Below are 27,510 nucleotides of genomic sequence, written 5' to 3'. Positions count from 1 at the left end.
TGCTTAAAGAAGCAAAAAAAAAAATCGTTTTTCAAACATGCAAATTGGCATATAAAAAAACATGATCGCCATCCAAAATCACCAAAAAAAAAAAAAATCAAAAATCAAAATCAACTTTTTTTTTTGGATATAAACAATCTTTTTCTCATCGACAAATGATGATTTGCCTGTCTTTGTTTTGATTTGTGCTAAAGACACACACACACATAACACAAGAATCTAAAATATCAGATTTTCTTTTCGCTTCTCTACAAGAATCCACCAGAATTCAAACAGATAGACTTGAAATTGAAAAAAAATCGGATGGTGAGTAGTGATTTAATTTGTTTGAATTTGATCTGTTTTTTTTCGGTTTTAAACTTTTTTTTCTTCAAAAATTTTCTGTTTTTTTTTCTTGTGAATTAAAGCCCAATTTCATCTTATTTCTTCGATCTGTATAGACAAGAAAAAATCGTTTCATCATCTATTTTTTCATCATAATTATATTGAGTATCATGGCATTTGCAATGATTACATCAATCATGTCAACAATAGGAATGATGATGTTTATTTCGAATGTAATTCCAAAGGCAACAACTTTTCCTTTTGCAACCAAAACAGTTGATACTATTGCACCATTGCCACCAATTCTAACAACAACAACAACGGAAAAACCAATCGATGATGATGTAATCAATCAATGTCCAAATGGAATGTTTCAATGTTGGTTAAATCAAACAAAAAAATCCAATCATTTATTTGATGATTATGATGATTTTCAAGCATTAACTATACCAAGTTTTATCTGTATTGATCGATCACGTGTTTGTGATGGTCATCATGATTGTCCAAATGGTCAAGATGAATCGGATGACCAGTGTCATCCAAATAAACCAGATAATCATACTGTTATCGCTAGCGGCTGTTATCTTTGTCGTAATTCAACTGAAATATGTATTGTAATGTCAAAATTATGTAATAATCATCCGGATTGTCCATTAGGTGATGATGAAAATGAATGTCAAAATTCAAAACATCCAATTCTTTCGTCATCATATGAATCAAGATTTTCTGCAAATCAATATGGTCCAACTAATATTAATATAGTTAATCGAGATTCAGGAAATTTGGAAAAAAATCCCATTTTACCACCGAATAATTCTAATGATGCGGGAATGGAACCACATCATGATGGTAATAAAAATTTGCCTGCAAATAATCAACCATCCGTACAGGATGGTGTTGGTTTTCAATTTCGTGTCAATAATTTTGTTGTTTATAATTCTGTTGTGAAAATGTTTAATCAAGATTCGGATAATGTTGCATCGAAAGATGCTGAACAATCAACAACAACCGAAGCTTATCCTCATCATCATTATCAATACAACAATAATAATTACAGCCGAAATCATTATCATTGAGAAATCCAAAAGCCAATTTAAATTGTTATTTTTAATCATTTTTTTAAAATTATTTTGGATAAAAAATTATCTATTTTTATAACATTTGATTAAAGAATATAAAAAAAAACCGAAAATGATCGATTATTTTCAAGATCGATCTTCCTCATCAATCAGTTTGGCTAAAAATAATTTCAAACTATTAACTCTTTTTCGATGTTGTTGTTGTTGTTGTCTTTGTTGATTGATCAATCGTATAACGTAGAATTTCATTTGCATTCTGGCAATTTTTGATCCAATTTTCAGACCAATTAAATAGACAAAAAACATTAATAATATAATCACTATTGAAAATATGAAAAATGTTTCTTGTTTGTTGCCTGTAATGAATGATTTTAAATCTAATAAACATTGGTTTTCATTCAATGACAACACCATTGAAAATCAATCAGAATTTCAATGTTGTTGTGGCAATGTTGTTCTGGTTTGTTTCATGTTTCACTCAAGATGATGAATGATGAATGTTTGAATTGAAACAAATCAAATTTTCAACAACCATAACAAACAAACAACAAAAATTCGAAATTCTTTTCACCAGGAAACAAATTAGAATTATTTATTTATTTCTGGGTATTTATTTCGGAAAATTTCTGTAAATTTTTGTAAATTTTTTGAATAATTTTTTCTATTTGTAATTTTTTTTCTGAACCATGGATGAAGATCATTCGAAAACGAAAGAAAATGTTTCGTCGAAAAATAATTCATTGAAAAAATCAACAAAAATGCCTGAAAAATTTCAAAAAACACAACAACAACAACCAAGAAAATCATTGATAATAACTCCAAAACAAAAATTATCAATTGAAACAACATCAGTAAAACAACAACAAAAACAACAGCAAAAATCTTTAAATTTGATTAATACAAAATCATCATCGATAACAACAAAAAATGATATAAAATCACAAATTATAAATGGAAAATTATTTAAAGGTAAAATAATTACAACAACATCAATATCACCGAAAAATATTGATCTAAGTTCATCATCAACCGTAGCATCATCAATATCATCGGATTTTAGTTCACCAATTAAAATTAATGTTTCGAAAAGTACTAGTTCGGATCGATCACCAACAACAACAACAACCAAAAGTAAAAGTAATACAAGTAAATTATTTAAAAAATCTGAACAATCATGTCATTGTCGAAATAGAAATTCATTGATGATGATTAAAACACCATCATCATCACCATCATCATCGCCATCATTATCCACTCAATCCGATAATATTATCTTGAACGATATATCGAAATTATCATTCGATAATCAAAAATCAAAACCTCGATCACAAAAAAATTTCTACCTTGATTTATTTCGAAAAATGTTTTACGAATATTTTTACAGTACAGATTTTATCGGTTTTATTTGCCTAAATATTTTGACTATATCCATTGTTTTGATTATAAAATGGGTTAGAAATCGATAAAATTGAATAAAAAAATTTTTGTAAACTTTTTTATAATTTTGATTTTACATTAGATATTTTCTTCGGCAAAATTTGATAACGATGATTACCCGAAACGATTATCTGATATTTTAACCCTTGATGTTCGATACGATTCATCGATGATGATCGTCGTTGATTCATTGTAATATCTGTGTTGAAGCGTGGTGGTGCAATCGGTATGTTCGATACATGATCCGGATAAAATTGATCACCTTTGGAAATGTAAAATTAGTAAATAAAAAATGTCTGATGATTTTTACCATCACAGAAAAAAAGTTTACCTGGTAAATATGAAATACAACCATCTTGATAAAATTCTATGTATGGTATCCATCGTTGAATCGATATTTGTGAATATTCTTGTTTCAAAAATTGTTTTAGTTTATCGATTTGATTAAATTGTGATAAACATTTCAATTCATAATTATCACTAGGTGGTAATAACAATGATGATAATTGATTCGGAGAAATCCAATGACCATTATTTGTAGAAATTTTCGGAAAAGTCTGAGGTAAAATGACCAGATAATAAATTGTATCGAAACGTGGTGAATGACCAACCGAAGTTGGTGTCAGCCAATTCCACCATTCATATAATTCTAGTTTATCAAAATTGATTCGTAAAAAATTGGCAAGATAAAATTTACGAAAATTTTGCCAATCATTACGACATTTATCGATTATTGATTCATCGAAATGAACAAAATCACAATTGTTCGGTATGATACCTAGTTCAGTGAATAAACAACGTAAAGCACAGATACGAAGTGCGAGCAATACATCTTGATGATCATCATCATCATTATGACTAGTCATAAATTTATCATGAATAATAGGAACATTTTGAAATTTTAAGGTTTCCATATCGGAATTTCGATTCGGCCAATCAATTGATTTCAACCAATCACGATGAAAATCATCTTTGGAAAGATTCATTCGTGGTAATTTATCAAATGAAATATTGGGTGAAATTTTTTCATGACGATCAAAATGTTGAAGATAAATTTGATAATCCGAATGATTATCATCATCATCATCATTATTGTCGTCGGTTATCAGTGGATCATCATCATTGATAATCATGATTGGATTGACAATGATAAGGGCAATATTTTTTTGCCAATCCATCGTTTGTTGTTGTCGATATTGTCGGTGTTGCATTGTTGTTACGAAATTGATCACGAAAAAGGAATCAAGAAAATCATATTTCACCAAACACGCTTCTGACACATTTTTAAGTGCGAAAACAAAAATGAAATATTTTCCATGGCTGAATTGTTTTTCGGTTTGATAAGATAACAATCAAACAAACGAACGAACGATGATGAGATCTACAAGAAAGAAACATCTTATTGGTGAGCCCGATCGACAAAAGAAAAGATCCAAAAAAGAAAGAATGGCTCTTATCATTCGCGAATCTTACCGGTTCATTTCTCTCAACAAATCGTTTTTTTTTCTCTGTGTGTGGGGAACTGGTTTTTCTTTTCGGCTCTTTTGCAGCATCCTAACTATTTTGGATTTTTTTTCCTGCTAAATTAAAAATGAAGATAATAATTTACAGACAAACATAATGATCTTGTTGTTGTATTGTTCAAAGACTGGTAAATTCTCTCTCTCTCTCTCTCTCTCTCCCATGGTGAGATCTCTTGACATCTTTTTTTCCTTCTTTTGATTTGTTACATTCACCATATGTATGGTGAATCATTTATCATCAACAACATGATCGATTGACCAGTGAAAGAAGAACAAGCGAAAAACATCGATTAATACAGAACATTGAATAACAATAGATTTTTTGTTTATTGGAAAAACAATTGTGTGATCGGTTTATAAAAAAAAACTTGTGGTAAAAAATAAGAATGATAATAAAAGAACTACTATAAACATATATGATTTTAAACAGAAAAATTTATTCAAATTATAAATAAAATTAATATAGTAACAAAAAAAAATTAGAAATTTATAATTGTTGTTGAAAATTCAGAAAGAAAGAAATAAAGAAAGAAAGAAAAAAAAAATTACATTGTTAAACCACGCATACAAACACGACAACGAGAAATTTTTCTTGTCAAATCACCAGCTTTAAATGTTTCTGATTCGGGTATCCTGAATTGATCATTATTATCGATTGTTGATAACCAATAACTATTAGCTGTACTATATAAATTACAACTACCATGTCCATGACATTCAATAAATGGATTTGGTCGAAAATATTCTAAACATGAACCAGGTGATGATAATGTTTGACCGCTACCTTCACCACCACTATCTGTATTCATAAAAAAACTATAACCAGTCCAAAGACTTTGCCAACCGCCTGGACATAATGGTTCAATAGTATTTTGGCTATGAATGGCAATCACTTGTGTAGTTGATTCACAAACTGAACATCTTCCAATATAATTTCGAATACGATCATCTTTAATTGGACGCATATCCATTGGCATTGGTTCATCTGTACTTAACCAATAACTATAATCATTGGTTGATGCAAAATTACAAACTTCATTGATTGTACAGAACATATATGGCATTGTACTGAAACGACGAAGACAACTGCCAGGACTTCCCAAATCTTGACCATGTGCTCTATGAAAAAAAAAGGAAAAAAAAAATTATTCCTGGAAAATTTACTCAATTTTTTTCTAAATACTTTTCATTGCCCATAATGTATAAAAGTGAATAACCGCTCCACATTGGTGTTGAATTATTCGGACAAGATGGATCATGTATATTTTGACTATGACGAGTAAAATAATAACCCATTGTTTTTGATCGTGTACCTTTGACACCTTTTTGACCTGGTATACCAGGATCACCATTTGGTCCAGGCATTCCACTAAAACCAATAAATCCGGTATCGCCTTGTATCCCTTTCAAACCAGGTAAACCAGGATTTCCTGGCATTCCAGCCATTCCTTTATCACCAATAGTTCCTTTAAAACCGGGAGCTCCTGATCTTCCACGTAATCCTGGCAGACCTGGATCACCAAAGTCACCTTTTTCTCCTTTTATGATTACAATTTTGTTACGATCAAAATCACCAGGATAGCCTTTAAATCCTTTGATTCCTGTTATAAGAACATTTAAAAGTAATGAAATAATGAATGTTGACAAAAAAATATTTAGCACTTACCTTGTAAACCAGGATTTCCAGGTATTCCTGGTAATCCAGGATCACCACGTAAACCAACTTGTCCCTCAGTTCCGGGTAATCCAATATTACCAAGATCACCTTTGAAACCTTTCATTCCTTTCAAGCCATGAATACCAGGCAAACCACGTCCAGGAAGTCCTTGTCTTCCCATCATTCCCGGTAATCCTGGATCCCCGATCACACCCTTGATACCTGGAACTCCTGGCATTGAAGTTGGTCCAATTTGACCTTTCATACCGGGTTTTCCTTCGAAAACATTTCAAATCATATTAATGAAGATTAGACAAAAAAAAATCAAATTTACCAGGCATTCCAGGCATTCCTTGTACTCCTCTTTCGCCTTTTTCACCAACATCAAATGGTCCTGGTTTACCAGGCGTACCTGGCAAACCTGGTAATCCAGGATCTCCCGGCATGTTTGGCTGAGCAACTACATAACATTTTATTATTCATTGCTTTATTATTAACCGAATAACAGTCATACATACCAGTTATGTTGTAAACTCTTCCAGGTAAACCTCGATCACCCTTGAAAATTTTTTTGTTTGTAAATATATTGAAATTCTTTATTTAAAGTGCTCAATACTTACTTGTATGCCTTTGTATCCAATAAGACCATCAAGTCCCGGTAATCCTGGATATCCTGGATCACCTATAAAACCTTTTAAACCGGGTACACCTTGATAACCGGAATCACCACTCATTCCTTTCAAAAAAATGAATCAATTTCATATTTTAAAATTATTTAGGTAAAAAACCTTTTAATCCTGGTAATCCGACTGGACCTGGATCACCTTGATCGCCTTTATAATTGATTTGTGAATCTAATCCTGGTTCACCTCTTTCTCCATCAATTCCCATCAAACCAGGAATTCCGGGTAATCCACGATTTCCTTTTTCTCCTGGATAACCAGGCGGACCGCTTTCACCTTTAAGACCCGAAAATCCTATTTTTCAATTATAATCAATAAAATTTTTGAAAAATCCAATTGTATTTTTGAATCTTACCAGGAAGTCCAGGCAATCCTGGCGTACCGAGTGGCCCCATTCGACCAGGTTCACCCATAGATCCTGGTTCTCCGATAGGACCATTAATTCCAGGATCTCCAGATTCACCAATCATTCCTTTCGGGCCAGTCATACCTGGTAATCCGGCTCTACCAAAATTACCACGATCACCTTTGAGGCCGGGTATTCCTTGAAAAACTTGTCCAGGTTCACCTTTTATTCCTTTATAACCAGGAATTCCAGAATATCCTTGTTCACCTTTTCTACCAGGTAATCCGGGAGGTGCAGGATCTCCCATTTCTCCTTTTATTCCTTTGTCATATACTGATATGCCTTTTGGTCCAGGATAACCAGGATCTCCTGAATCACCAATTTCGCCTTTTTCACCGGGAAGTGAGATAAAAATTCCCGGTAAACCAGGATCACCAGCATCACCAACCATTCCTTTCGCTCCAAAATAACCAGGTGCACCGGGAACACCAGTTGGACCAGGTAAACCAAAATTCGGATCACCTTTTAAGCCTGGCAATCCTGGTGCTCCTTCCAAACCGTCTAATCCACGGTATCCATCTTTACCCGGTCGACCGATTTCACCAATTTCACCTTTTATTCCTATATCACCGATGACGCCCTTTCGAATTTGGAAAAATGGATTTTGAAACGAGTATTTTAAAATTTTCGACTTACTTTAGGACCAAACATTCCTGGTGCTCCTGGAAATCCATCATCACCTGGATCACCTTTTTCTCCTGTAAAAAAAATTGATTTTATCGACTATTTTTGTGAAAAAAAAACAGAATTGTTACCATCTATTCCATCACGACCAGTTTTACCGGGTAAACCTTGTCGACCTGGTATCGAAATACCAATTAATCCTTTTTCGCCTTTAAAACCAGGAAGACCTGGCCGACCAACATCTCCCTTTTATCAAATAAATCATTGTATTTATGATGGTGAATCGAGAATTATGCAACTCACTTTTGGTCCTGGAATTCCAGGATCTCCAGCTTCTCCAATCAATCCTATCCATCCTCTTTGTCCAATATCACCAGGAAAACCTTTAGGTCCAGGTCTTCCAGGTAATCCAGGTGCACCCATTATGCCATCATCGCCAGTATCTCCCATCAAACCCTTTCATTAATATTCAGTTGAAAATTTATTTTCACATTATTCTTTGAAAACTTACTTTTTCACCAGGAAATCCTGGTAGGCCTGGTTTTCCCGGGAATCCTGGTGTTCCTTGTCTTCCACGATAACCAGGATCACCGGCAAAACCTTGATAACCTTTGAATCCCATCAGACCTGGCCGAACGATACCGTTTCGTCCTGGATCACCTTTAAATCCTGGCATTCCAGGCAATCCATTCGTGCCATCTTTTCCTGGTATTCCGGGAATTCCTGGATCACCTCTGTCACCTTGTGGACCTGGTGGGCCTCGTTTTCCTTTGAATGCAAGCAATTGCAATGGATCAGGTGCAGAGAATGAATCACCTTTTATTCCTTTAAAACCATAATCACCAATCATTCCTTTCAGTCCTTTTTGTCCCATCAGACCAGGCAAACCAGGTAATCCATAAACTGTTGTGCCTTTTTCACCAGGCGTACCAGGTATACCAGGAACTCCATCGGGTCCAGGTTGTCCAGCAATTCCAGGATAACCAAAATCTCCCTTTAAAATAAATTATTAGATTCAAATCTAATCAATACTGACTAACGATATCTAACCTGATCGCCTTTCAAACCAAACAAACCAGGAAGACCAGAAGCACCAGTTTTTCCATCAGCTCCTGCTGTACCAGGTTCACCTTGTTCGCCTTTATCACCAATATCACCAATGGTAACAACGCCTGGAGAGATGACTTCTCCTGGATCACCTTTTGGTCCTTTTCGACCATAAATTCCTTCACTACCAGGATCACCTTTTTCACCAGGCAATCCTGGCAATCCCGCAATTCCGTTTAAGCCTTTTGGACCGGGCGGACCAGAATCGCCATCAAAACCAGGTGCGCCTGGAAATCCATCACGGCCAGATTCGCCAGCTTCTCCTTTTTCTCCATTTCTTGCCGGTGGGCATGAGATGCAGTCCCAGCCTTTTTCACCTTTGACACCTGGTATTCCAGGCAAACCATTCAATCCATCATCGCCAATATCACCCTGTTCACCACGCAATCCTGGTTCACCAGGTTGACCCATTTTTTGTACACCTTGGCCAGGGTAACCAGGATCACCGATTTGGCCAGTATCACCACGAATACCAGGCAAACCTGGCAATCCATACCATCCTGGTGTTCCAGGTTCACCACGTGGACCAATTACGGTAATTCCTTGTTCACCTTTATTTCCTTTAATGCCTTGAATTCCTGGAAAACCAACACGACCAGGATATCCAGGACTGCCAGGCAAACCATCATCACCTCTATCACCAATCGGACTAAGTCCTGGCATTCCAAGTAATCCATCATTGCCAGGTGGACCAGGCTCACCGGGACTTCCAGGATAACCGAATGAACCTATTGGACCGGGAGGACCAAATGGTCCAGGAAATCCACTTTCACCGGGTGGACCTTGTATACCGGGTGGACCAGGTAACGATACACCAATTTCAATTAGTTTGCCTTTCGGGCCAGGATCACCTTGAGGACCAGGCCTTCCAGGAATACCTTGATCTCCTCGATCACCCTATAATAAATCCACACAAAACAATTAGCTATCATTGAAAGAATTGAATATTTTTTAAATTACTTTTTCACCCATATAACCAACTAAACCTTCAAGACCAGGTTCTCCTTTTTGTCCTTTTTCGCCAAAAATTCCAGTTTGACCGGGAATTCCTTGTTCACCCTTTTTGTAATACAATTAATAATTAGCAAATTTTATATTTTGAAAAAAGTTGATAATTTACTCTTGGTCCTTCATCACCACGATCGCCTTTTTGACCTTGGATACCTTTAATGCCTTTCGAACCCTTTTTTAAAAAAGCAGAATGATAAAATTTATTCAAATCATATTCAAATAATCATCATATACCGTTATTCCGGTTCGGCCTGGAATACCAGGATATGCTTTCATTCCTTTTTCACCTTTTTCGCCTTTATCACCTTTTGATTGTGCACTTGGTTGTATGATAGTATCATTTTCTAAAAAAATTGATAAATTAATTTTTTTTCTACAATATAATTTCAGGTTTACTTTGAATGGCAAGATAAATGATTTCACCAACTGGACCTTTTTCTCCTTTTAAACCTTTAGGTGCTCGACTTTCAGGTCCAGGTAAACCTGGAGGACCAACATCACCAGAATCTCCTTTTTGTCCCTTGGATTAAATTTTAAGATCAAATCGAATTCAAGAATTCTTTTGCTTTACTACATACCCTTTTACCAGGTGATCCAGGATCACCAGGAATACCAGGCGGACCAGATCTACCAGAAATGCCGGGAGATCCAGGTCGACCTGGATCGCCTGAATCTCCTTTAGTTCCAAATGAATTATATCCACCATCACCAGGTTCACCCTATGTAATCGTATATATCTTAATCAAATGAATTGATTCAATTTGATTTTTTTTACCTTCGGACCTCTTGGTCCAAAATAGCCTGGATGACCGGGACTACCCGGCCATCCAGTTGGACCAGGAAGACCCATTCTTCCTTCAGTTCCATTACAACCATCAAGACCTGGTGATCCCATTTCGCCTGGAAGACCAGGCAAACCAGCCATACCAATTTGACCATCAAATCCACGTATACCCATATCACCACGAATACCTTTCGGTCCTATATCACCAATATCACCTGGTAATCCGAATTCACCAACATTTCCTGGAATACCCGGTAGTCCTGTAGTTCCTGGTTGACCTTGAACACCACGAAGACCTGGAATACCGGGATTACCCTGTTTTCACACACAAACAAAAATGCTAAGAATTTTTTTTCCAAAATCTATTCCAAAATCTTTATTACCGGTTCACCAACTGCTCCAATACAATAACATTTTGATGCAAAACATTGACAATTCTGTTTTGATAAAATGAAAAAGATGTCAGAATTTTTTTTTATTAACTTTGATTTCAATCACGACAATAGCAAAAAACCTTTCTATCCTGTGGTGGTGGTGATATCGGAAAATCGGCTTCAGCGGCAGTAATGGTTAATTGAAAAACAATTGCAAATAATAATAAAATGAATGAATACAATATTTGTGAAGAATTCATCATCGTAATTTTAAATTGATGAATTTAAAGAAAAAAAAAATATTCAAAACTAAAGGCAGTGTAGATTAATAAAATTTGATTGAATTTATTCTACAATCATATTCATATGTTAAAATTTGTTGACAGTTTTTGTTTCATGATGATGATGATAATGATTGATGAATGTCAAATATCGATGTTGACATTATAAAAACAAAAAACTTTTTTCAATTAAAAACAAAATAAAATTCACGTGAACACATTCGATGACAAAACGAAGAGGAAAAGGAAAAAAATCAATTACAAAACAAACAAAACTAATAGAAACAAATTTTTTTTACAATCAATACATGATTGATTCCGGTGATTATGATGATGATGATGATATTGGTTGACAATGGTCATACACTACCACCGGATACTGGATGTGGTAGTTTGAATCTGATCAACCAAAAAAAAAATGTTTTTCTTTTTTTCTTTGATCATTCAAATTGATGATTATTTCAAATTGTTGTGAACAAACCAGAGACATACACATTTTACAATTGTTTTAATCTTTCACTCATCATCATTACTTTTTTGGTTGAAGGAAAAAATAAAATAAAGCTGGGCGTATTATCAGGTGGAGCTGAATCTGTGGGTGTGCTTGATATTCATCTGAACTAACGGCAATCCAATTTGTTTAATTTGGGATTCAAATATCCATCCATTAGCACACACACATATGTTTCAGAAGATGATGCGGATGGTAAATGATTATGTTTGTTTGTTTGTGTGTTGTGTGTGTGTATTCATTCATTCATATCTTTCGAAAAGAATAAACTTAACTTTTCTTTGGGTGCCGACCACGCCTGGATAAAATCATGAAAAAATAAAATGTTTGGATTTATTTCAAACAAAACATATAAATAAATAAAATGAACAAAACTGAAGGGGGAGTATGAGAGTTTAGTAGAAGAAGAAGAAGACAAAATCATCATTTCCCGAAAAAAAAATTGATATGTTTACAGTGAAGAAACAAAAAAAAAATCACAAACCAGAAAAAGAAAGCGCGGTTTGCATTTTCTATTTTTTTTTTATTATCAGAAAATTTTTTAAACATCATCATCTTCTGCGTCTTCCCAAAGATTATTTTTTTCTCGAATTTTGCTGGTGGAAGATTATTCTTTGCGTCTTTGTTTGATGTTTTAAATGATATATACGCATAGACACACACACACACACAACATAACCCGAACTTAATCAACCTCGAATAAGATTTCCTTTTTGGTTTTTAGTTGAAAATGAACCAGAAAATGAAACATCATCATCAATGCCGACATTTTTGTGTGTGTGTGTTTGGGTGTCTTCCTACTTTTTTTTCTGGGTTGGTTGTAATTGTCTGATATGAATTTGTAATTGAACTAAACCAAAACAGACTAACCAGCCAGCAACATTAAGATTTTTTTCTCAAATTAATTGAATGAATGAACGCACATATGGGTGTGTGTGTGTATGCTTTCAAATGATGAAAGATTGGCAAAATTCATCAACATCAACATCTAATTCATTCAATAAAGGCTCCTGTGTGATCATCAGCTAAATAAGGGGCATACATCATCAATACACACACACAAGCGATTTGATTTTGGATTCTCATTATCAAATTGGTGGATATATTTTTTTTATCCACACATTTTTCTTTTTCTTTCATTCATTGACAAAAAATATACATCCGAATCCAATAAACGGATGTTCCGTTTGTTGTTGTTGTTTTTCTGCATTTAACCATTTTTTTTCTTCAATGAAAAACCTGCCAAATTTTTATTTTAAATCAATATTTATTGACAACGATAAAAACAACAACAACAATGATGTGATGCTGTTTTCACTTGTTGATTTAGAATTGAAATTTACCTGTTACTGCCATTTTCTTTTTTTCTAATTTGTGTTCATTTTTCTATCAAGCTATGTTTAATTTTGTGACCTAATGCATTTGACAATTTTGCTGCCAAATTTCAAAAATTTTAGATGTAAACAAAAGTAATTTTTGAAAATTTTCATCATGAAAAATATTCATCATCATTATGAAAAACAATATCATTCAAATCCATTATTATTTATGGATAGAATTGATAATTTTAGTAAAAAATTTCGTTATAAAATTTTTTCATCATCATATTTATTATTTTGGTGAGTAGTTTTTTCCCCGAACAAAAAAAAACTTTTCAAAACAAAATTTCAATTTTTTTGTTTAATTTCCAGGATCACACTAGCCATTTCAACAATATCACTGTCAATAATAATAAATCCTGTGCATTGTATTGTAAGTTTGACTTTCTCTTTCTTTCTTTTTTGAAACGTTCAATGGAAAAAATGTGAATTTCATTGGAATAACACATGCGAAAAAAATTGATAAATTTTTCTTTTGATTTAAAAAAGAAATCGTTGTTTATCCCCATAAGATATCTCCTCATCATTAATATAAACAAATTTTCTTCATTTTCTTTGCGATTCAAATCGATGTCTGTTTTTTTTTTTGTTCTGTCCTTATGAGAACTGAGCAACCAATTTTTCCAAATTTGATTATCCTTTACATTTTTTTCCGCTAGGCAAAATGGATCGATTAAAGGAAAATCAATTCGGTAACGATTCAAAGAGAAACATACAAAAAATATCCAATTACATTCATCAAGGATAATCATTTCTTTTCTCTCTCGCTTTCACTATTGACATTTCTTTCCGTAAATTTGAGACATTTTTTTTCACATTTCGATTCCTGTCATTATTTGTGCTTGAATCGTGAAAAAAAATTTTCACAAAATTTCAATGTAATTTTATCCGATTTTTTCTGACTTTAAGATGGACCATCCATCCATTCAATCAATCAATAATGATTAATCATATGGTTGTTGTCATCATCATCATTACACAAACTAACCAATAATTCATATTTTCGGCAAGTTTTTTTTTCTGTTTCTGGTTGTCTGACAACAATTTTCCGCTTTTCGGTTGTATTTATTTTTGATTTTCTCTTGTTGATTTCTACGATAAACAAGACGACAATCATTTATTAGTAATTAAGCAAAAACAAAACAAAAACAAATCAAAAAACATCCAAAAGACAGAAAGACAGAAAAGTCCATATCGTCTGTTGTTTTCAAAATATGCTAAATAGAAACCAATTCGTTAATGAAAGAAGTTAACAACAGCTAACCAACCAACCAACCAACCAAACACCCATCCATTAGCTTACTAACATAAGATTCTTTTGGCCGAATTTTCTTTTCTTGAAAGATCGACCAACTAGAAAATCCATTAAAGGCAATGTTAACTGAATGTGAACTTTTATGACACAGCAAATTTGAACTTGTTTGACCCAAAAGAATAAGCGTGGGTGGGTGGATGGATAATGGGTATATGGGAATCAGCAAATGAATTTTTTTCTAAAAACATTATTTTTTCGAATCGTACACATGTTCATCATTATCATTTGACTAAATAAATTGATGTAATGTACATTATTAATGTGATAATGTAAACAAAACACAGAATTAACCAAAAATCTGTTTTGAAGAAAAAAAAAGATTTGATAAAATTTTTAACAAAAAAACAAAACCGACCAATCAATCGATCGATCAAACTTTGAAAAAAATAACAATCCGGTTGGTCCATCGGTTTATATTGATCATTGAAAATGATAAATGTCAATGAAAAAATTCAGATTCTGTTTTGTTTGTTTGTTTTTATTTCTTGATGGTTTCTATTTTCCGTTGTTGAATTTATATCATAATCATAACAACAACAACAACAATGAATATTGTCCTATTCAGCATTCTTAAAATTCAGAATTTATATTTAGAATTAGTTCAAAGTTTATAATCATGATTATCTTGTGCATGTTTTGTTTGACTAACAACAGTTCAGCCAACAAACAAACAAACAATCATCATCAAGCAAATCTTAAATCTTTTGGTTCTTTAAAATCTAATTTTAATTTTTGTTTCGCATTTTTTCGTTTCGCGCATCATTCACTACCGGATTCTTTCTTTCTTTCTTTTTTCCGAATTCATCAACCACAAAGAAACATAAGATCATGTTTTAGGGGGGAGGATGACTGAGGGAAATTAACTAAATGATGGAAACAAAATGATGATGAAAAATTACATCACACGAATCATTTAACATTGTTTTTTTTTTATGGTAAATTAAAAATTTTTTGATAATTTTAGCCTGAACAAGAATCTTCTGGTTAAGGTCCAACTTCATTTTCATTTTCATTTTTCATCTTTAGCTTAATTTTTCTCATTGATAAAAATCATCATTATTATCAATAACCATAGTGACTTTGATGTTAAAACAATTTACTTTCTTTCTTCTTCTGTGTTTTTCAATTTAGATTTGGATTTAGATTTGATGATTTATTCCCTCTTTTCATCATCATCATATATAATGTTTTCATTGATTCGGTCGAAATATGATTATCATTAGAAGCAAAAAAAAAATTGTTACAAATGTATCCATTTTGTTTGTTTGTTGTTGATGATTATGATGAAATGATGAATGAAAAAACAACAACAACAACATGAAACATCATGAGTACCTTGTTAATGATTTTGCTTGTTTGTTTGTTTGTTCTGTCTGTATATTGCTATTTTTCTTCATGTCTGTCAGTCATTCAGTGTGTCATTGATTTAATCGCATTAAATGAATGAATGAATGAAGACATTTTCTATGGAAAATTGCATTGATTTGATTTAAATGATGTGAAATATAATGGTAATGATGATAAATTCTTTTTTATCTGTTAATTTTTGCTTAGGTTTGCACAATAATATTCAAACAGACAAACCCGGAAAATGAGGACAATCAATGTTTTTTGTTTTTGGTTTGAATCCGTTTGATTTTGTTTCGGGTTGTCCACTACAGAAATCGAAAATGTGTAAGAAAATGAAAACTTTTCCAATTTCGAGGAATTTCTCTCTTGCCGTTTGTTATTCATAATTTCAAAAATTTTGTTTTGTTATCAAAATTTCAATTCACGATACAAAAACAAACCGCTTCATATCAATCATGTAAAATTATGTTTAGATTTTTTCGCTTAAAATATCAGTTTTGGGAACCTAAATAAATTTTTTTTTCTCACATTGAAATCTCACACACACAAAATCGATCAATGATAATCATATCAATCATTGAATCATTGGTGACACCATCAATTCAATGAAATCGAAGAAAAAAATAGATTTTTTTTCGATTTATTTTTGTCAGGAAAAAATTGGAAATCTACAACTTTAAAGGACAAAACAACAACGTGTTTGATTAGATTATTTTTTTCGAAAATTTCTTTCCGAAAATGTTTTACATTTGTCTGTCATCGTTGCCGTCGTTGCCGACATCTATGATGTTTATGATGAGATTTTTTTTCTTTCACTTTATCAGAATTGAATGGAAAAAACAAAAAAAAATCAGATTCGAATCAAATTTCAAAAAAAATTGGGGAAAAAAATTAAAAATAACCATTTGGATCGATTTCAAATATTTTTCCAATCAAAAATCAAGGAAAAAAATCTGTTTAGGTTAGCAAAATATTTATTTGTTATGACTAATAAATAGATATTTTTGTTTTTCGATCGTTATCGTTGTTTATGATGCATGATGTTCAAAGACGATTTACAGTTGATCAAAAGTTGATTACAAATTGTCCATTGCATTTTCCCATTAAAGTGAGAAAGTGAAAATCCTTTTTCCGTATTTGGAAATCAAATGTAATGAAAGAAGAAATTCTTGATTCGTTTCCTATTTTTTTTTCAGGAATCATTTTCGATTTGTCTAATTGAACATTGATAATGAGATTTAAAAATAACATAATTTTATTCAAACATTCATTACTTATTATTATAAACATAGACAAGTTTTACATATGAATTTTTCTTCCATAAAAACAAAAATTCTGTAAGAATTCAGCCAAATCAACCAAGAAAAAAAGTGAAAACATCGCTCTGCATGACATGATGATGTGATTTTTAGACATTTTCCTTGCATTTAGACATTTTTGTGGTAGACGAGTTTGGATTAATATTTTTTTTTGATCACACAAAAACCAAACGAGTGAAAAAAATTGGCTTCAACATTATAAACAAACAAAATAAACATCCTAAATAAACATTTGAAAGAAAAATTATAAAATTTAGATAAATAAGATTTTTGTAAATGAAATTTTTTTTTATATTTCCCTTCTTTGTTTGATTCATCTGGTTTGGATTTTCTCAAATGTTTATTTTTCCAAAGTTTATTACCAATTTCAATGTTGATTTTTATTTGCAAAAAAAATGAAATGATTAATTTTTTTCTTCCCTCTTTCTTGTTGCATTGCCAAAAAATAAAATTAAGAATGATGATACGATACCAAAAGATATACAATATACTGGTTATCCAACATATGGTTGGGATCCATCCCGAACATTAAATTCTATTTGTGCCGAAAGAAGATGTGAACCAAGTCCATTTGGTTGTCGTTGTGATCCAACTAGCCAAGATCCTATTGTTATTTGTTGTTGTTGTAATCAATATCGTAATAATACACAACAACGTCTTTGTTCACAACGATCATGTGTATCCGGTGATTGTAATTGTATTGGTGAAAAAGGATCAAGAGTAAGTTTTTGTTTTTGTTTTGTTTTTTTTTGCTGCGATTATTGACTTTAATTGATCTGAAAAATAGGGTCCACCTGGTATACCTGGTCCTGTTGGTCCACAAGGTTTAACCGGACATCCTGGTATTGAAGGTGCACCTGGTGAACGTGGTCCTAAGGTATGATTTCAATTAATTAGATTTTGGTATGAATTTCTAAAGAAAAAAATTTGGTTATACAGGGTTCTAGAGGACCAGAAGGGCCAAGAGGACCAAAAGGAGATCGTGGTAAAATGGGAATGCCTGGTTATCCTGGAATTCCAGGTTTGCCGGTAAATTATTTTTTCATATTTCTTTGTAAAATGATGTTTTATAAAATAATTTTGTTTTTCATAAGGGTGCTCCTGGTGTTGCTGGACCAAGAGGTTATCCCGGTTTAGATGGATGTAATGGTACAGACGGAAAACCAGGTTTACCAGGACGTGCTGGAAATCCTGGTCCACCTGGTGAGCCAGGACCATATGGTCCAAAAGGAGATAAAGGTGAACCAGCAACTTCACCATCAGATAAAGGTCAAAAAGGCGAACCTGGAAGAGATGGTGCCAATGGTTTACCTGGACCGATGGGTTTTGAAGGGCCAAAAGGCGAAAGAGGTTTGCCTGGATATCCTGGATCAAAAGGAGACAAAGGTGATATTGGACCGATGGGCCTAGTTGGCAAAATGGGAGTCTGTATAGAAGGCGTCAAAGGCGAACGTGGTGATAAAGGAGACAAAGTTGTATGCTACACAAAATCAGATCCATCAATTGGACCACCTGGTACGGAAGTTATCACTGTCAAAGGACCATCTGGTGATAAAGGTGACAAAGGTGAAGTTGGACCGAAAGGAGATCCTGGTTTTGATGGTGAACCTGGAAGAAGTGGCCCGCCTGGCCAAGTCGGTGATAAAGGCGATAAAGGTACGCAAGGACCGGTGGGAAGTCGTGGCAAAGAAGGAATGCCTGGATTGCCAGGTTTGAATGGATACAAAGGAGATCGTGGTGAAACTGGTTTTCCTGGATTGCCTGGAATTAAAGGCACAAAAGGAGACTTGGGACCTATGGGTTGGGGCGGCGAAAAAGGTATACAAGGTCCGCCTGGTATGCCTGGAGGTTCACAAGGTCGTCCAGGACCACCCGGACCCCCTGGACCAAAAGGAAATATTGGCTTGCCTGGATCACAAGGAATGCCAGGTATCAAAGGTGACATGGGGCCGAGAGGACCACCTGGACCGCCTGGAGGACAAGGAACGCCAGGATTACCTGGAAGAGAAGGACCAATGGGTTTGAAAGGAAACAAAGGAGATCCTGGATATCCGGGTAAACCTGGAGTAGACGGCCCACCCGGTTTACCAGGTTTGACTGGAAGTAAAGGCGAGCCTGGAATGAAAGGCGATCCTGGATTTAGTATACCTGGACCAAAAGGGCTTGACGGCATGAAAGGTTTGAATGGAATTCCTGGAAGTAAAGGCGACAGAGGTCAAAAAGGTGAACGTGGAATACCTGGCGATTCAAAAGATGGAATTCCTGGACCACCAGGTTTTCCGGGAGAAAAAGGAGATAAAGGATATTCTGGTAGACCAGGACAACCAGGTTTACCGGGACTTACTGGACCGAAAGGTGATTCAGGTAGATCTTGTTCATCATGCATACCGGGTATTAAAGGAGAAAAAGGTGATCGTGGAAGAGATGGTTTGCCGGGAATTCAAGGATTAAAAGGTGAATCTGGTCCGATGGGACCACCTGGACCAAGAGGTGATGATGCTATTCCAGGCTTTCCTGGATTCAAAGGAGATCGGGTGAGAAATTGAAATTATCCAAATGTGATAATTTTTAAAATTAAATTACCTTAAATTCAAGGGCTATCCCGGTTTGCCTGGAAAAGATGGTCCTAAAGGTGACAAAGGTCAACCGGCAATTATCTCATCATTGCCAAAAGGCGAAAAAGGAGAACGTGGTTTCAAAGGCGATAAAGGTGAACATGGATTGAATGGAAGAACTGGTTCACCAGGTTTACCAGGTCTAATGGGTATTAAAGTATGTAATTTAAAATTATGTTGAAAAATTTGAATTATTTATCAATTATTTAAAAATAGGGCGATAAAGGAGATAAAGGTTTTCCGGGATTTCCAGGAACACATGGTCAACAAGGTATTCCTGGTATGCCTGGTTTACAAGGTTCCAAAGGAGAACCAGGAATTGGTTTGGATGGTTTACCCGGACAACCCGGTCCACCTGGAGTACGTGGTGATAAAGGAGATCGTGGTTTCCCGGGTCCAAAAGGAGAACCAGGTATAATCAAAAAATGCGCTTGGTCATTATTTATATCATGTCTTGAATATTCATAGGAAATGTGGATTGTACTGGTGATCTAACTTATACTGGCCCACCTGGTGATATGGGATTTCCTGGACCCAAAGGTGAACCCGGTGAAAGTGGTTCACCAGGATTGAATGGAAAAAATGGTAAACAAAATTTTTTCATTGAAAATATTTAAAAAAAATTCAACGTTTTTTTTCGACAAAAAAGGATTGCCTGGATATCCTGGAATAAAAGGTGAAAAAGGTACTGATGGTTTACCTGGTGCTCCAGGTCCACAAGGACCACCTGGAATGCCCGGAGAAAAAGGACAAATTGGAATACCAGGACCAATCGGTGAACCTGGAATGCTTGGACAACCTGGAACTCCTGGACCACCTGGTTTGTCGGGTATGCTATTTAATTTTAAAAAATTCTATTATTATCAGCAACATAATGAGAAATTCTATTAAACAGGACAAAAGGGTGATAAAGGTTTTCCTGGAACTGGTAGAACTGGTTTGCCTGTAAGTAAAAATCAAAGAAATTATTCAATTATGTTGTTTAACGAAATTTTTTTCTTAGGGTATACCTGGTAGTTCTGGTCCAAAAGGTGATATGGGTCCACCCGGTCAGTCTGGAGAAAAAGGCAACAAAGGTCATCCTGGAATTGTTAGTATACATTTTGAAGAAAAAAAAAATGATAATTATTTTCGGGTTTTTTTCGGTTAGATGGGAATAAAAGGCGATATTGGATATCCTGGTATACCAGGTATTCCCGGAACAAAAGGTGATATTGGTGAACCTGGACTTCCTGGATTATCCGGTCCTGAAGGTCCTCCTGGTTTCCCTGGTCGTGATGGTATGAAAGGAAATAAAGGTGATCCTGGTCGATTTGGACAGCCAGGAATGCATGGTCTACCTGGACAAAAAGGCGATAGAGGATTTCCTGGTTTATCTGGTGAGATTGAAAAAAAAACTGATTCATGATAATAAATGATTGATCAAAATCATTCAAAATTTAAGGTCTACCTGGAATGCCTGGAAAAGAAGGAAATCCTGGAGCTCCTGGTCGAGATGGGATGCCTGGAATACCCGGAATGAAAGGTTTGAATTTCAAAATTTAATCGATTACTTACTGATCTGAATATTTTTTCTGATTTCAGGAGAAAAAGGTGATTCAATACCTGGACCACCAGGTTTGCCAGGCCAACATGGCGTAGATGGAATGCCTGGACTTAAAGGTGACAAAGGATATGCTGGAATGCCTGGAATGCCCGGTCAAAAAGGCATTCAAGGTCCAAAAGGTAAATAAAATCTAGATTCAGAAAATTCAAATTATTTTCAACTTATCATGTGATTCAGGTGACAAAGGTTATCACGGTATTCCCGGTCCACAAGGTCCACCCGGTGATGTAGCAATGAAAGGCGATAAAGGAGATGCTGGTATTCAACCGGGTGCTCCTGGATTGCCTGGTGAAAGAGGAGTTCCCGGTATGCCTGGTTTACCAGGAATGAAAGGTGATCCTGGAATTCCAGCAACAAGTTTGGAAGGTATTAAAGGAGATAAAGGTGATCCTGGAAATCCAGGACCACCCGGACTTTATGGATTACCCGGTCCTAAAGGCGATAAAGGTCTTCAAGGATTACCAGGATTTCCAGGACCAAAGGTAAACAACTTTGTTTTTTTTTATAGAAAAACTCAAATTTTTCTTCATCAAAAAAGGGTGAAACTGGTCAACCAGGACCTTATGGCCCACCTGGTCCTCGTGGCAATCCTGGACTTCCAGGTTTTCCCGGACAAAAAGGAGAAATGGGCAATGCTGGTTTTCCTGGATTGAAAGGTGTATCCGGTGATGTTGGATTACCTGGATTGCCCGGTTTTCCTGGTCAAAAAGGTGATCCTGGCTTACCCGGTAGAGGCGGTGAAAAAGGTGATAAAGGCGATCAAGGATTACAAGGATTACCTGGTATTCCAGGAATGAAAGGTGATCGTGGTTTGAATGGTATTCCTGGTTTTCCTGGAGCAAAGGTAAAATATTTGGTAAATTAAATTTGTTTTTTTTCTGAATTGGTTGTTTTTTTTGATAGGGTGATACAGGATTTCCTGGTGCACCTGGACCACAAGGTCAACCTGGTTTGCCTGGATCAAAAGGTGATATTGGTGAGCCTGGACTTGATGCAAGATGCTCAGATATTGGAAAAGGTGGAATCCAGATTAATGAAAAAAAAATTATTTTGACTAATTTTTTTGTTTTCAGTTGTCAAAGGTGATCGTGGCTTGCCTGGAATGCCAGGAATGCCTGGACCTACTGGACCACCAGGCATTGGAATCAAAGGTTTGTCTTAATTTTATTTACGATAAAAATTTTGATTTTATCATAATATTTCAATGATCAGGAGATAAAGGTGATTCCGGTTTTCCTGGTCAACCCGGATTTCCAGGAACTCCGGGTTTGCAAGGAAACCCAGGTTTGACTGGATTACCAGGACTTCCTGGATTGAAAGGTGATAGAGGTTTGCCAGGAATGCCTGGCGCGAATGGAAAAGATGGACTTCCAGGGCAACCTGGTCCGCCTGGTAATGAAGGAATGACTGGCGATAAAGGAGATAAAGGTGACAGCGGATGGCCAGGAGTTCCAGGTTTACTTGGTGTAAAAGGAGAACCTGGCTTACCTGGAAGACCTGGAATGCCCGGATTGATTGGACCACAAGGTGCGCCTGGTGATAAAGGTGATTCTTGCGTTGCACCAGTAATAACCGGTGAAAAAGGCGACAAAGGTGAACCTGGATTTCCAGGTCGTGAAGGTTATGTTGGACCAGCTGGAATTCCAGGAGAAAAAGGAGAATCTGGACCACCTGGAGTTCAAGGAATGCCCGGTCTACCTGGATTTCCGGGTACAAAAGGTTGGTAATTCTGTATATGTTTGTTTCGAAATTTAAAAACTCAAAATCAAATTTATCTAGGTGAAAGAGGATTTGATGGTATACCTGGTCCACCAGGACCCAAAGGAAATCAAGGTCCAAGAGGATTTGATGGTTTACCCGGTGATTCGGCATCAAATTATTTTACCGGTATATTATTAGTACGACATAGTCAACAAAGTTCAATACCAGAATGTCCAAATGGAATGGGAAAATTATGGGATGGTTATAGTCTTCTATATATTGAAGGAAATGAAAAAGCACATAGTCAAGATTTAGGATTTGCCGGTTCTTGTTTACGACGTTTCAGTACAATGCCATTTTTGTTTTGTGATTCGAATAGTGTTTGTAATTATGCAAGTCGTAATGATAAATCATATTGGTTAACAACTAATGCACCAAAACCAATGATGCCCGTTAGAGAAGCAGCTATACAAAATTATATAAGTCGTTGTGTTGTTTGTGAAGCACCAAGTAATGTGATTGCTGTTCATAGTCAAACAGTATCAATACCACAATGTCCACAAGATTGGACTGAACTTTGGATTGGTTATAGTTTTGCTATGGTAATTTCTTTAAAATTTCATTTTTATTACAAAAATTTTAAAAATTTGAATTTCCCCTTTTCAAACAAACAAATAGCATACCGGTGCTGGTGCTGAAGGTGGTGGACAATCATTATCAAGTCCAGGTAGTTGTTTGGAAGAATTTCGTGCAACACCATTCATCGAATGTAATGGTGCGGCTGGTGGTTGTCATTTTTTTGCTAATAAATTTAGTTTCTGGTTAACAACAATCGATTCGGGTAAAGAATTTCAAAAACCAATTAGTGAAACATTAAAATCGGGTAATTTACGTAGCAAAGTAAGTCGTTGTGCTGTTTGCTATAAACCCTGAAACAACAAACAAAAACCAGCAAAAAAAAATTGATGAAATTATTTCTACTTTCGCTAAGTTATATGATTGATTCTTTCTTTTGTTATGAGTATGTTTTTTTTTCTTTTCTTCTTTTTTCTTGTCAATTTCTTTCTCACACATTTTACAACATTATTTTCTTCATGATAATTCACACAATGATGTAACGAATCAGTTAAACAAACACTAATGATGATGATGACCAATTTAAATAAAAATGCAAATAATAAATTTTAAAAAAATTTGAATTTATTCACTTTTTTGTTGTTCAGAGTGGTAAGGGTTAAATTTACCAGATTGGAAAATTTCTTTATACAAAATAATAAATGTTTTTTGTTTTATTTAATTTAATATTCAAAAAAAAAATCAAAAAATATTTCATTGTGTTGATGAATTCGTCGTTAATTTTGGTAAAGTCGGGCTGATATTCTGTCATATCCAATCTAATTGATGTTATTTTTTTTAATAAAAACAAAACGTACGATTGTTCACAGAATTCTGGTAATTCATCTTTTAAAAATTCTAATTCGGGGTATAGAATTTTTAATGAATCATCATTCATTCTTCGTCTTAGATGACGGTTGTAATTTTTTTTTATCTTTGCCCATTCGTGCTTTGGTTTTTTTGGTAGTTCGTCGTCCAAAAACGATAATTCGGGATGAATTCGATCCAAAGATGGATTACGTAATCTATTTTTTAAATGAACCATATAATTTTCCCGATATCTTGACCAAAAAAACTTGCATAATTGAACTATTTTATTTTATTTGTTTTATTAAATTCTTTAATTTTAATTACAAAACTTACCTTTCATATTCATAGATTTTGCAATTAATTTCCAAGATTCATCATTCACTTCTTTTTCTCTTTTTTTAAGAACTCTGCCGTCTTTGTAGCAATTCTGTTGTTTGACCAATTCAATAAGTTTAAGTCTGTTACGGTCTAAATAAAAAGATATTTGATTAAGAAAATTAAATCATTCTTTGAGTTCTACATTACCATCTAGTTGTTTTAAATTTTTCGTAGATTTTCTACGATAAACTCGCATTTTTAGATTTAAAAATTGAATTCAATTTTCAATTTTACTTTATTTCGAAATTATTATTGTGTTGATGAATTCATCATTAATTTTCTTAAAATCTTTTATATGGCTATCTGCAGTTAATGAGCTTCTATATTGCGATTTTATAATTTTCATTTGTGAAAATGCCATTTCACATGGGTTGAAATTTGTGTTGAAAAAAGTCACTCGTGAGACTCCACTCACTGCACCAACCTTCGTCCAATCCGGCTCTGAGAATCCTCATGGCATACGACATGGGGAGTAAGTCAAATGAGATATTTTCTATCAGACTTGCTTCCTTGGCCAGGATGTCAGCTTTTTCATTACCTTCAATGCCAACGTGAGCTTTGACCCATTTGAGGCAGATATGATGATGAGATGATTGAAGAAGGGAACGGATCTCGATGGCCATAGAATTTGAGGGAATCCTATACATTGAAAAAAAATAAGTGTTAATATAAAAAATTGAATTTAAATCCAACAGAAAAAAAATTGATAGATTGAAGAAATTCAGTTGACGAAAAATAAAATTTTTACAAGAAAATCTTATTCGATCAATGTGGTAATTCACTGTCTGCCTTAGGTCATCATGTTTCACAATCCAAATAAAAACATTAGCCGTTCAAAATTTCCTATACTTACAATCATATCCAGAAAAAAACCGATCATCCAATCCTAAATGAACGAAAAAAATGTAAAGAAAAAAAATTAAAATCAAACAAGAATAATGAAAATTCAAATTGAATTTAATAACAAACAAAAAAAATCAGCTGAAGAAATTCACATGTTTGCGCTTTTCATCATTTAAAACAGTTCAAACATAATTATCATTTTCATCCATTTTCAGTTTATAATTTTTTTTGCACAACAATCTCAAAAAAAACTTACCATTTTCCTATATCGCATGATACCAAAAATCCATCTAGAATAATTTCCTAAGAAAAAACACAAATGATCTATTAATTTTGAAAAAATTGAGAAAAAATTTCAAGTTTTGCAAACAAAAATCAGCTAGGTTTATGATCAAATCATAATAGATTTCATATGTCCCTAAAACCTACATTTCATGTATAATTCATCATATACTGAAAAGATTATGTGAAAAAATGGTTGGATATAAAACTTACCTGGGACTACAATAACAAGTTGCGATAAACAGGTTCTATATTTTCAGGTAAAACAAGATTAATATAACAAGAAAAAAGCAATAAAATCTCAATTTGAAGTGAAAAAAAAACATTCAGAAAGACTAATCGGGCTTAAATTTTAGCATAATCATTGACAATTTCATCTGGCAAAATCGTTGCTCATCATTGTTTTTTTTCACATCAAAATAAATGGTCAAGTTTCGATTACTAACCTAAAATGAATGGAAGAAAAAAAATCGAATTAAAAAATAGAAAAAAAGCAAGTTAAAAAAGGGGTATTTTGTCCAATAGAAATCAGAAATATCTTTTTTTGATTCAATTCTATAATCACAGTGTTCATATAGATTCCCACTTGATTTTCAACATCATTTTAGTTAAACGTTTATGTTTTTTACAAAAAGAAAATGCTTACCTTTTCTTTGAAACCAAAATGAAACCCATTCATCCACCATTGAACACGCTTGATTCTAAATAGGGAAATAGTGAAAAACAAGGTGAAAAAATCGGAACTTTTTGATTGAATTGGAAAAAAACTAAAAGAGTCAGGCATAGCAAATAACTTTTATCATTTTTTCGTCAAAGATCTTGGTGTAACAATCATCAGATTTAAGCAAATGGGATAATAAGTGAATTTATTCTTACCATTTAGAACGAACCATTCGATTGAATTGCCATTTTCAAATCGGGATTGCTATAACAAAACAAAATTTCATTAGAAAATCATTTCAAAAATCAAAAATTTGTTTTAAGAAAAACAAAAATAATAAAATCAGATAGGGGCGAAAATAGATAGATTTTTACAATCATTAATGTTCATATGAACTATATTATCATCATTTTCTAGGATATTTGAAGAAAAAAAGAGTCAATAATTTACTTACTTTGAATCCCTTATTTATCCAACATCTTTTTTGAATTAGTGACTGAAATTAGACAGAAAAAAAATTTCTCAAGATTAATAGCATGAAAGAACTGATTTCTTTAAGAATTAATAAAATTAATTAAATCAGATGAAACACGGATAGGTGGTAGATAAAGTCGTCATCGAATAACTCGAGAGTAGCAAATATGGTCATCATTGAATTTTCAATTAGAGTTTTTGGAAAAAAACTCATATCAAAGTTGGACCCAACTTACCAAAACGAACGATGAAATCAAAATGAACCGAAATGATCATCGAATCGAGAATGCACGTTTTTTTCTTTTCCAACAAACGGAAAACGTGGATTTTACAGCGAAAAGAAAAAAAATTGGCAAAAAGC

The 27,510-nt window shown here is 33.9% G+C and overlaps 5 protein-coding genes and 1 non-coding gene across 7 annotated transcripts; 2 read left to right on the top strand and 4 right to left on the bottom strand.

Annotated features, from left to right (window-relative positions):
- The first annotated feature begins 143 nt into the window (after positions 1 to 143).
- LOC113793707 (uncharacterized) lies at positions 144 to 1,516 on the top strand. The gene is made up of 2 exons (XM_027343803.2): positions 144 to 306; positions 408 to 1,516. The coding sequence occupies exon 2, from the start codon at positions 495 to 497 to the stop codon at positions 1,398 to 1,400; it is 906 nt and encodes a 301-aa protein (XP_027199604.2). The 5' UTR covers positions 144 to 306; positions 408 to 494; the 3' UTR covers positions 1,401 to 1,516.
- A 1,208-nt stretch (positions 1,517 to 2,724) lies between these two features.
- On the bottom strand, positions 2,725 to 4,616 carry LOC113797002 (acyl-coenzyme A diphosphatase NUDT19-like). The gene is made up of 2 exons (XM_027347341.2): positions 3,172 to 4,616; positions 2,725 to 3,102 (listed from the first exon to the last, which is right to left on the bottom strand). Exons 1-2 carry the CDS (start codon positions 4,049 to 4,051, stop codon positions 2,900 to 2,902), a joined length of 1,083 nt encoding a protein of 360 aa, XP_027203142.1. The 5' UTR covers positions 4,052 to 4,616; the 3' UTR covers positions 2,725 to 2,899.
- A 162-nt stretch (positions 4,617 to 4,778) lies between these two features.
- On the bottom strand, positions 4,779 to 12,103 carry LOC113798414 (uncharacterized). The gene is made up of 21 exons (XM_027348954.2): positions 11,150 to 12,103; positions 11,019 to 11,072; positions 10,627 to 10,950; positions 10,430 to 10,570; positions 10,248 to 10,371; positions 10,086 to 10,195; positions 9,961 to 10,023; positions 9,801 to 9,899; positions 8,784 to 9,737; positions 8,245 to 8,727; positions 8,037 to 8,189; positions 7,865 to 7,979; positions 7,746 to 7,807; positions 7,059 to 7,689; positions 6,809 to 6,997; positions 6,641 to 6,756; positions 6,539 to 6,578; positions 6,355 to 6,480; positions 6,030 to 6,296; positions 5,547 to 5,964; positions 4,779 to 5,482 (listed from the first exon to the last, which is right to left on the bottom strand). Exons 1-21 carry the CDS (start codon positions 11,270 to 11,272, stop codon positions 4,909 to 4,911), a joined length of 5,166 nt encoding a protein of 1,721 aa, XP_027204755.2. The 5' UTR covers positions 11,273 to 12,103; the 3' UTR covers positions 4,779 to 4,908.
- A 1,171-nt stretch (positions 12,104 to 13,274) lies between these two features.
- On the top strand, positions 13,275 to 24,289 carry Col4a1 (Collagen type IV alpha 1). The gene is made up of 22 exons (XM_075824745.1): positions 13,275 to 13,420; positions 13,493 to 13,553; positions 17,621 to 17,884; positions 17,952 to 18,041; positions 18,104 to 18,193; positions 18,259 to 19,698; positions 19,760 to 19,936; positions 19,996 to 20,191; positions 20,248 to 20,364; positions 20,429 to 20,608; positions 20,675 to 20,724; positions 20,783 to 20,869; positions 20,930 to 21,158; positions 21,224 to 21,304; positions 21,364 to 21,504; positions 21,563 to 21,867; positions 21,924 to 22,229; positions 22,289 to 22,403; positions 22,459 to 22,536; positions 22,598 to 23,104; positions 23,165 to 23,688; positions 23,765 to 24,289. The coding sequence occupies exons 1-22, from the start codon at positions 13,293 to 13,295 to the stop codon at positions 24,017 to 24,019; spliced, it is 5,421 nt and encodes a 1,806-aa protein (XP_075680860.1). The 5' UTR covers positions 13,275 to 13,292; the 3' UTR covers positions 24,020 to 24,289.
- Positions 24,265 to 25,431, bottom strand: LOC113798452 (uncharacterized). Of its 2 annotated transcripts, none has more exons than XM_027348997.2 (3): positions 25,037 to 25,431; positions 24,845 to 24,979; positions 24,265 to 24,790 (listed from the first exon to the last, which is right to left on the bottom strand). In XM_027348997.2, exons 1-3 carry the CDS (start codon positions 25,083 to 25,085, stop codon positions 24,348 to 24,350), a joined length of 627 nt encoding a protein of 208 aa, XP_027204798.2. In that variant the 5' UTR covers positions 25,086 to 25,431; the 3' UTR covers positions 24,265 to 24,347. The 2 variants fall into 2 exon arrangements, with proteins under 2 accessions (XP_027204798.2, XP_027204806.2); XM_027349005.2 differs by having other exon boundaries at positions 24,265 to 24,776.
- Positions 25,432 to 27,009: 1,578 nt separating this feature from the next.
- On the bottom strand, positions 27,010 to 27,094 carry LOC113792406 (small nucleolar RNA snR60/Z15/Z230/Z193/J17). Its single transcript, XR_003474800.2, has one exon. It is a non-coding gene; the product is annotated as a small nucleolar RNA snR60/Z15/Z230/Z193/J17 (small nucleolar RNA).
- Between the last annotated feature and the right edge of the window lie 416 nt (positions 27,095 to 27,510).

This window comes from Dermatophagoides pteronyssinus, unplaced genomic scaffold, assembly GCF_027571235.1.
Source record: "Dermatophagoides pteronyssinus isolate colony J.1.1.1.1 unplaced genomic scaffold, Derpt_VIB-CSIC_2022.12 sq0002, whole genome shotgun sequence".
Classification (NCBI taxonomy): domain Eukaryota; kingdom Metazoa; phylum Arthropoda; class Arachnida; order Sarcoptiformes; family Pyroglyphidae; genus Dermatophagoides; species Dermatophagoides pteronyssinus.
Note: the sequence above shows the minus strand (reverse complement) of the source record. Positions and strands in the feature narration are given on the sequence as shown.

Bases quoted from the DNA above. Each gene is read 5' to 3' on its own strand.
- LOC113793707 (XM_027343803.2), top strand. From the start codon at position 495: ATGGCATTTGCAATGATTACATCAATCATGTCAACAATAGGAATGATG.
- LOC113797002 (XM_027347341.2), bottom strand. From the start codon at position 4,051: ATGCAACACCGACAATATCGACAACAACAAACGATGGATTGGCAAAAA. The intron at 3,103-3,171 runs GTAAACTTTTTT...ACATTTCCAAAG, and splicing joins TTGTATTTCATATTTACCAG to GTGATCAATTTTATCCGGAT.
- LOC113798414 (XM_027348954.2), bottom strand. From the start codon at position 11,272: ATGATGAATTCTTCACAAATATTGTATTCATTCATTTTATTATTATTT. The intron at 6,297-6,354 runs GTAAATTTGATT...ATGTTTTCGAAG, and splicing joins AGGAATGCCTGGAATGCCTG to GAAAACCCGGTATGAAAGGT. The intron at 5,965-6,029 runs GTAAGTGCTAAA...TTCTTATAACAG, and splicing joins TGGAAATCCTGGTTTACAAG to GAATCAAAGGATTTAAAGGC.
- Col4a1 (XM_075824745.1), top strand. From the start codon at position 13,293: ATGAAAAATATTCATCATCATTATGAAAAACAATATCATTCAAATCCA. The intron at 20,365-20,428 runs GTAAACAAAATT...TCGACAAAAAAG, and splicing joins AGGATTGAATGGAAAAAATG to GATTGCCTGGATATCCTGGA. The intron at 22,230-22,288 runs GTAAAATATTTG...TTTTTTTGATAG, and splicing joins CTGGTTTTCCTGGAGCAAAG to GGTGATACAGGATTTCCTGG.
- LOC113798452 (XM_027348997.2), bottom strand. From the start codon at position 25,085: ATGCGAGTTTATCGTAGAAAATCTACGAAAAATTTAAAACAACTAGAT. The intron at 24,980-25,036 runs GTAATGTAGAAC...CTTTTTATTTAG, and splicing joins AAATTTAAAACAACTAGATG to ACCGTAACAGACTTAAACTT. The intron at 24,791-24,844 runs GTAAGTTTTGTA...AAAATAAAATAG, and splicing joins AAAATCTATGAATATGAAAG to TTCAATTATGCAAGTTTTTT.